Consider the following 9,548-nt stretch of genomic DNA (forward strand, 5'->3'; position numbering starts at 1 on the left):
CATTTTATACTACATTTGAAATGTTATAGAAAACATACTTCCGAAAAACTAAAATAATACCACTGAACGAAAGCCACCTCTATCTCAGAAAATTTCTTTTTATAAATCTGTGAAATTTGAGATAACTTTAGCGAGTTCAAATTTGATGGTGTTTTTTTGTGTTTTTGGATTAAATTAGATTAAAATAAACATCAAAGCTGTCGTTTTATATATCCAAATGTATTTTGTATTGTTAGCTAGTAGAAAAAATAAAGAAATTGCAGATTCAACAGTAGTTTCTTATGCAATGCAACATGATTTCAGAATAATAATTTAGTTTGTTGGCATCGATAAAATGCCACGTAAGCGAAAAACTATTCAATTAAACATTGCAAACAACTAAGTGTTTTCACATTTGGCTTATTTATCCGATTTGAGAAAACATACCTGAAATTGCATGTCAGATGAACTTCTAATAAGGGCTGGAAAATACAAAATCATTAATACTCCATAATTCATAACAATTCCGATTTGGCCTCCTGCATCATCTAAAATTGCAATTATGAAACAAAATTACCTATATTATAACGTATACACAATTAAATATATTTACTCACCTGAATTAACTGAAACACTGAAAATAATCACAGTAATAATTACATTTATAAAACAAATCATGTGACCATATACATAAAGAAATCGATACAAAGTCAAATAGATGAACCACGTTGCAGTGTGCTTATCCTGATACTCATTAAATGTAGATATAAATTTACTTTCAGCTTTAAATGCTCTGATCGTTGTTAGTCCATAAAGGGATATACTGAGATGAGAAAATACTGGACTTCTCCCTGTCAAAAAAAAATTTCTACATATAATTCAGTTATTTTAAAAAATCGTTATTGAATATAACATCTATTTATCTATTATATTTATGAAAGTACCTGCAAACTAATCCTAATATAAAAAATATAAAAGCAACATGGGAAGATTTTAAAACTAATACATATTAATTCTTAAAATGTTCGTTCCACTTAATTAATATAAATTAGAATATTTAATTTATAAAATCTTATATATATAATTTATGCATGCTTGCTTCAAATCTAAGTATATTTATTAATTTACGTATATTTTGAAGCTACTGATCACAATTTCATGTAACATAAACCTGAAACACAACATTATATTCATTATGCAAAAAGAATAATTTAATAAAAGAAATCTTATAAAAATTTAGTCAGATCAAAAACAAAAAGAATTTGAAAAACTACAGGTTGAATCACACAGTTATATTTAACCAAGTTTATATATCATCATAGCTTGTTATTTTTAAGTATAATTTATTAACTTGTATTAATTGTTTCACTGAAGTTTGTTTTATGCATTTATATTTTGTTACAATCAAATTGATAGTAATTCTTCAAAGTTATTGTCTAATGTAGTTATAAGGTAATCTGCTTTGACATGTTATTTAAATTATACATTGTCTGATCTAGCAGAATTTTGTCAATAAGAAACATACTACTTTTGCTTTATTGATTATCAAGAAAGAAAGTATTGTCATAAGTAAAAACGTTTCTTTATTGATTATCAAGAAAGAAAGTATTGTCATAATTATAGATACATAGAATCATTGTAAGCATGATTTTCAACTATTTCTAGCCATATAAATAAAATCAATACTTTGAATTATTTGATTTTGAACTCGGCATCCTAGAATGACTTAAGATCTATACTTAATTTATTAGACGAGGGTTCATTGCTAATGATTTTCATATTGTACTGTACATCTGTAAGTGATAAGTATCGAATGCGTAACTTTTTCGTCACTATTAGTTGTTATTCTATCTGTTTGTTCTAAATACATATACCATATATATCATATACAAAGTGTAATAAGTGAGAAATGATTTTCATACATCTCCTTAAAAACTAATTGTTTTTGTTTAATTTCTTTTATTAATATATGCTTTATTTCTAAAATTAAATTAATTCTATGTGTATAATTTATTCATAAATGTTGAAGTAATGAATTGCTAAAACATTCTCTTTGATAATAAGCTAAATATAATAGGCTTTCTTTTCACTTTCTATGTACTTACTTTTCCCTTCCATTTCTTTTATGCTTTTTAGCACTCGGGTATAGATCTTCCATAAAACGCAGAAAATTATTGCTATGACACAACACAATATGAGTACATAAGGACGGAAGATTGCTTGAAGAACACACATACCAGCAACCAGAGTAAATCCCTAAAATATAAAAATATAAATTGCTAATAAATAAAAACTTATTTACTATATCAATATGCATCAAATTATATATATATATATATTGCTATTTATACTCAAATCCATGTTACATGAAACAGTAAAATAACTATTGCTCTTAGCATTTGAAACAGTAAAACAAGTTTTTGTTTTAGTAAAGTGTATTTTTAATAATGTTTTAGTTTCAACAGAAATAGTTGTTAAGTATGTTCCATGAACAACTTGTTGAGTAAGGAAATTTGAGACCAATTGAACAAATGCCATGAAATTTCATGATGTTCAGCCAAAGAAAAAATTTCGTATTAATGCATTTAATATTATGACACTGGATAGAAAATATATCTTTAGGAATGTGTTGAAGGCACATTGAATATCATAAGTGGATGGGGGCAAAAAATTTCAATCTTCAATTTATATATGACTTTTTTTCAAATTATTAGAGTTTATATAACTTTACGCAGTGGCGGCCTTAGGGGGTGGCGAGCAGGGCAATCGCCCGGGGCCTCGCTCTTGGAGGGGCCTCGCGCAACAACCAAGTAGAAAAAAGTTGATAGATTTAAAACTTTTTATTTTATCCTTGGCTATTAGTTATAACAATAAAATAAATTTAATTTATAGTACAGTATATATTAATATTAATAAGTGCCTACTATTTCAATTCACATACTTTGCACAAAGGACAAGGGCCTCGCAAAGTTCTGCCGCCCAGAGCCTCGCAATGGATAAGGCCGCCGCTGACTTTACACATGACTGTGAAATCTAAAAGACATAAAATGTTAAATACAATGTATAAAATAAATGATATCCTATAAAATTCTGCTGCAATCTTTTATAAAAATAGTTCTGAAACGTTTATGCTTTTGGCAACATAACATGAAACAAACACATGATTTAAGTATAATCTAATATGGAACGTCAATTCCCTTTTTCTATATTTGTCGCAATTCTCAAACTATTATGCAAAATTGATGAAATTCATTTTTCTAGAATTGAATATATAAAAACCTAGCTGTTTCCACTCTGTCAATTAATTTCTTTATTGGCAAATGAAGCTTTTATTTACTACACCTGTCACAGCGGTTAATAGAAAATAAAACAAATTAAAACAATAAATTGTTTTCTATTCAGTCAATCCTTTTGACGATTTAGTAATAAGGGAATCTGAAGTTAATAAAAAAAATTTACACTGACACAATTCATCTGTATTTGATTCGAAATGTTAAGATATACGTTTTATAAGTGGAAAATAAAATAAATAATCTTACAACTGTGTTTAATTGACAAATAATATAAACTGATGATCCATATGTCCCATAGAACCAATGTTCGCCTTTTCTACTTCTATTCTAAGTAAAGGATGGGAACGAGTCGGAATGAACTTAATTTATTTTGTAAACGAAAACGAAAACTGTTTAACAGTGTCAGTGCATATAACAGTTTTACTTTAGTTAAGGGAATAGATGAAGTTAGCTAAAATTTTTAGCAACTTAACACTGCAAACAGGTCTCCACCATAAATCTTCTTTCTTACTAGCGCCATGTAAAAAAATAAAAAAAACAACATAACATAACTTTCCTATTGTTTCACATTTATAAAACAATGTGTATTTTATTTGTTTTATTGGTTATATTACATAGTGTGTTATGAAAGTAACGTGTTAAATATAGTTAAAAATTATTAAAATGTGAAACCGTTATATTAAAACAAATATATGTTAAAAAGTTTTATATGTAATAAATTCTATTAATCTCAACAAATACAAGACGAATTTTTCTGAGTTGCTGAATTTTCAAGTTATCAATTTCTCTAATCATCGACATGGAAAACAAGAAGAATGACATAAAATGTAGTAATTTAGTACAATACACCCTATAAAAAAGTTTACTCAGCTGAGATTATACAGCTGAATTACAGGAAATAAAATTTAAAAATCTGTACTGTTTGATATGTATTAATGTTTATTCTTTAAAATTTTACTTTTTATACAGGGTGTATTTTTTGAGAGAATGAAATATCTTAATTGGATCTCATTATTTGGAAAAAGGTATAGAAAAAAGTTATAGGGTGTCGAAGGGGCAATAAATTGGTTACCTGAGACGTGATCTTGACCCTGACTTTCAAGGTCATTTGGAAGTCGAAACTGTTTTTTTTTTTTCAATGGGAACACATATTTTTACCCCAGAAATGGATAGAGCAGAAAATTTTACATTCAGATATACCCTTGATCTTAAGGTCTGGGTAAAAAATCAAGCTTAATTTAAGGTTAAAGTTAAAGGCTTATTTTAATGAAAACCATACATTTATTACTGGAATAGACAAGGAGGTAAAATTTACATTTACATGGAAAGAGCGAAAAAATTTCACAATCAGCTATGACCTTGAGTATTCCGAACTTGATCTCTAAAAATCATCTGAAGCTCGATAATTTTAAGCGCAGCTCAACAAATGCATCGAAGGTGAAAAGCATCATTTTGAACATTTGTCATAAAATTTTCCGCAAAAGCAAAATCTCAATCAATGGTGAAAAGTAAACATGCACCCCGATAGTGAAAAGCAAGAAGATTAACTGGAAATAAGCACCATAAAGAGTGTAGAAAACTACTATGTCTACATTGTTACTCCTGGATAATGGTAAAAGTAGTGAGTACTTTGAAAGATGAAAGTAATAAGGTTGTAAAAAAACGTAAATTTTACCTCCCCATCTATTCCAGTAATAAAATTTATGGTTTTTATTAGAATAAGCCTTTAAGTTTAACCTTAAAATAATCTTGACTTTTGACCTAGACCTCAAGATCAAAGGTATATCTGAATGTAAAATTTCCTGCTCTTTTCACTTCCGGGGTAAAAAATATATTTTTCCATTTAAAAAATGGACTCGACCTACAAATGACCTTGAAGGTCAAGGTCAAGATCACGTCATATTGAAGGTCAAGGTCAAGGTAATATTTGTGACTCAATCCTTAACTATACAATTATATTTCAGGTTTAACATATCTAGATTATAGTAATAACTATTAAATTTTTATCACAAAAAAGGATATTTTAAAAAATTACTTTCAATTATACTTAGAATAGATGAATTTATTTATTATAAAAAAGACAAACAAAATTTTATTTCTAAAACACAAAAATTTGTTTTATTTGGGTCTCTAATTAATAAAAAAATGACAGAACACCATTTTATTTGACTAATATATTTATAAATAATATGTAGTCCAGAAAGTAGCCAATGCGCCAAATGATAATTTTTATGCTAAACTAAAAAAAGGTAGCGAAATTTGGCGCAAAGTAGCCAAATCTTGCAATGCTGTAAAGAATACTAAATAATGCTGGAGATGGAACTCAAAGGATTGTAGACCCAAATTTGAGAAAAGGAGAGAAATGTTAAAAGAAAAAAAGTAGTAAGAAGGTTGGAAAATTAAAGGTCAATATTTGCATAAGAGAAGGTCTGTTTAACCTTTCTTACTGCTATTTATCTTTTGGCCTTTCTCTCCTTTTCTGAAATTTGGGTCTATAATCCTTTGAGTCACAACTTCAGCATTATTTATTATTCCTTCGTCATTCACACATCTCCAAGTATTTAAAAATATTTTTTTTTCACTCAAACATGAAATATGTATAAAAGTTTACAGCTTTGTGAAACTTGTTTTTTGAGTTTATGCCGTCGAAATAAATAAATAAAAATAAATAAAACAGTTTGTCGATTCTATTTGCACGTTTATTGGGCCGCATGCGGTCAGCAGGCCATGGGTTGGACACCCCTGGTCCATACCTTTTTTTAAAATAATGAGATCCAAGTAAGATATTTTATTGTCTCAAGATAAAAACACACTCTGTATAATGAAGAGTATCTTATTAATTAAAATTTTTGTAATTTTCCTAAAAATGTTGAATAACTGCTTTCGAAAAAATTTTTTCGTGTTAAGTGAAGTCCGAGTTATTATTGCAGTTTACTATATTTAAATCGCCATTTTATGATTGTAAGAAATATTTTAAGTTGTATGAACCCAAAAGTCAAAAATACTTTTTCGATTTTTTTTACCAAGTTAACACTAAAAAGGCTTTTTATTAAATCCAAACACAACACCTTATGTTACAACATAACATTTATTAATTGTGTTTTGATTTAATTTTGCTGTATGGTTTACTTGAATATTAATATGGCTTTTTTATTATTGCATTTCTCCATATTAATTTAGTTGTGTCTGTCTAAAAAGCCTAAAAAATTATTTTAAAATTGGAGAAAAATTGCATAGCGCATGAAAAACTATTCATATACGATCAGTTACTTCATATCGTTTTTTTCTCTAACAATGTAAATTACACAGGATTTGATAAAATGCGGGTTTTTTAATTATTTCTATATAATTTGTTCAAACATATAAAATATAAAAATATAACATAAGGATAAAATAAATATACAAAAAAATGCAACAAATATTGTTCAAGCATAAGAATTAAACCTATATTAAATTTTATATAATGTAATCTTTTTGCAGTTAATTTTATACCAGTTTTCATTTCACTCCTATCAGAAGTTGTTTGATTATTAGAAGTTAACTTTAACGTTGCAAAATTACGAAGATTTATTGTTTCCTGAGAGAAAAAACAAACCTAATAATAATTGTACCAAATATACAGAGTGAATCAGAATGATGTTTTAAAAATTTCATGTATTATTTTTGCCGCGAAAACATTTTATGACATTTTATTAATTAGGTAATTAATTGCGCTATTGTTTTTATGAAAGTTTTTTAATCAAATTAATTAAATCGTTTTAAATTTCACTGATTTCACTTCCGTAAATTTTTTAAAACGCTATTGGATGTTTTTGATGATATCAGCTAATTTTTTTTTTGTTTTTTGTTTATTAGAATTTTTTCCCATACTTTTTTTTCGGTTCCCTTGTAATTTAATAGCATTAAAATCCACAATCTTGTGTTATATTTGCACAGATGCGATAAGTTAGCTCTTCTCCTGCTTTAGATCAATATTCCCCTGAAGCGTACATGAGAACTACCCGGGAAATCAAACTTCAGGTTCTCAAGGTCAACAAGTTTGTAAACAATGTAGACTGCACATGTGAAATTTCACGCCTTGTTAGACGAAAGACTAACAATCCTTACAGCTATATTTCTCAAATAAAAGCATTTATTTTAAATTAATTTTATTATTTTATATAGGCCTACTTTATTTGTAAAAACACTTTTAGGAAAGGTTTTTATTTTGCAGGAGTTATTTCCTGGACATTTTTTGGATGTCAGATTCGTATTTAAGCGGAAATAATTATTTCATATAAAAAATAATTTTTTTGTGGATTTCTTAGTTGCATTTGAATCAAAACAAAAGTATCAAAGCAGTTAAAACATATTTTACCTTGCTAGATTAATTCTTGCCTTTTGCCCGCCACTCATTATCACTCCCCTCTCTCCCACAATAGTCAGATCACCTTTCGGAAATAAGCTTATATCCTGAAATTAAAAAAAAATAATAAATATTAACGGAACGGTGACAGAATGCATATGGTTCAAATTACTTTTTCCTCCATTCTGTACCCTATAAATTATGTGTTTATCTATGCACTACAATTCAAATAAAACCTGAAATTTCATTTAAAGTTTATTTATTTTCAACAGAAAAACTACTATATATCGTAACTGATCCAATAATATACGATATTGGATATTGATTTTTTATGTAAATTGACATTTATTAGAGGATGTAAAAAGTGTCCTAACATTTTTACTGTCAAAAATGGTTCAGATGTTAGACTTGATTACAAATTTCGTCAACCGGAACATAAAATGTTTTTTTTACATCTCAGATATCTGTAATGATTAGTTTGGCAATGGAAAAGTTAAATGCGTTTTCGCACTAAGTTCAATATTTAAAAATTTAAAAATTGATAAGTAATGTGATCCATGACATAAAATATAAACGTTCATTAAAATGATGAATATTTTATGCTGTACTGCAGATAGTGCCAACTGAGCTACCCCTGAAGATCAAGCAGAAAATTTGCCAATTATTTTCAATGAATGACTAATTTCCTATATACTGCATTTATTAGTTTTTTTTAGTCTTAATTATCCCATTTATTTACATTCTTCCTTTCATTGTGCAGTAAAATATTCCAGTGTCCATCTGTTTAAGTACTAACATAGGGAAAAGATATTATTAGACTATAGCTTAAAAATGAAACTGCATAACTTCGTTTTACACGTATGGACACACCGAAATCTTAATAAGCGATTACAGTAAATAGGAACCAAAGTATTTGTTTAATGAGACTTATAAAAAGTGTGTAATGTATCATACATATTACAAACTGCACAAAGGATAGTGAAAGTAAAACTGATAGAAATTTTGTCCACTCTCTGTAAAATACAAGAGTTTAATTATTGAACATGAAATACACCAACAGTATTATTTTTATTCTGGGAATAAATGATTTGTTCCTTTCCATCAGTTAAGATAAGTTAAACTAATCATTAACATAATTTATATCATTGATTAATTCTTTAAAAATATGTTCATTAATTAAAACAGTAAAAAGAGCACTTAAATAAAAAAAGTCAGATTGATTCCTTTCATATCAATGTATATTGTTATTTCAGTTCAAATTCAAAATTACTGATTATCTATATAAATAATCGAGATGGGTTGATAATAATAATAATAAAAAGCGCGGAGCCCAAGAGTTGAAAGTTAAAATTTGGTACATAGTTAGGGAACGTCATGAAAACGTACACTGAGAACGGATTTTTCGAAATTCCCCCCACGGGGAAGAGAGAAAAGATAAAGGCTTACTATAAAGAACTAGGGTTCTCTTGTACTATTTTAGAAGAGTTTTTTGCGTTTTTGACTGCGTTTTAGTAGACTATCACATTTAGTAGGGTACCAACTGGGAATGAAAGAAGTGTATTCCTTACTAAAGGGAGTGTTAACAATGGAAGTGTTAAGAGTGGGAGTGTTAACAATGGAAGTGTTAAGAGAAAGCGGCATGCAAAATTTACAGGCGCAGATGCGGTTTTTCGCGTTTTGTGGGAAATCGAACATATTGTTGGCCCATCTAAAATTTCTCTTATCAGTCTGAAATCACGGGGGACCTAATTCTTGCATTCTGTGAAAATGGGTGTTGTATATAAATTTACAAATTTAGAATATAGAAATATAGTTTTGTATAAATTTACAAATTGTATACATACATTTTAATTTCATGTTTAAAAAACTTGAAATTTAGCTAATGAAGGATTTGCAAAAACTGAAAAACTTTTAAAAGAAAGAAAGTTATG

At 27.7% G+C, this 9,548-nt stretch overlaps 1 protein-coding gene across 1 annotated transcript in view; it reads right to left on the minus strand.

The window, feature by feature from the left end:
* LOC111640312 (multidrug resistance-associated protein 4-like) overlaps nt 1-9,548 on the minus strand; it is a 92,167-nt gene that overhangs the window by 10,028 nt on the left and 72,591 nt on the right. The window contains exons 24-26 of the mRNA XM_023386321.1: nt 2,085-2,235; nt 597-830; nt 450-527 (exon numbers count right to left, since the gene is read on the minus strand). Of these exons, the coding sequence (XP_023242089.1) occupies nt 450-527; nt 597-830; nt 2,085-2,235 (463 nt within the window). The remainder of the gene's footprint in view (nt 1-449; nt 528-596; nt 831-2,084; nt 2,236-9,548) is intronic.

This window comes from Centruroides sculpturatus, unplaced genomic scaffold (genome assembly GCF_000671375.1).
Source record: "Centruroides sculpturatus isolate CEXI.00-Female unplaced genomic scaffold, Cexi_2.0 scaffold1340, whole genome shotgun sequence".
In the NCBI taxonomy this organism is placed as follows: Eukaryota; Metazoa; Arthropoda; class Arachnida; order Scorpiones; family Buthidae; genus Centruroides; species Centruroides sculpturatus.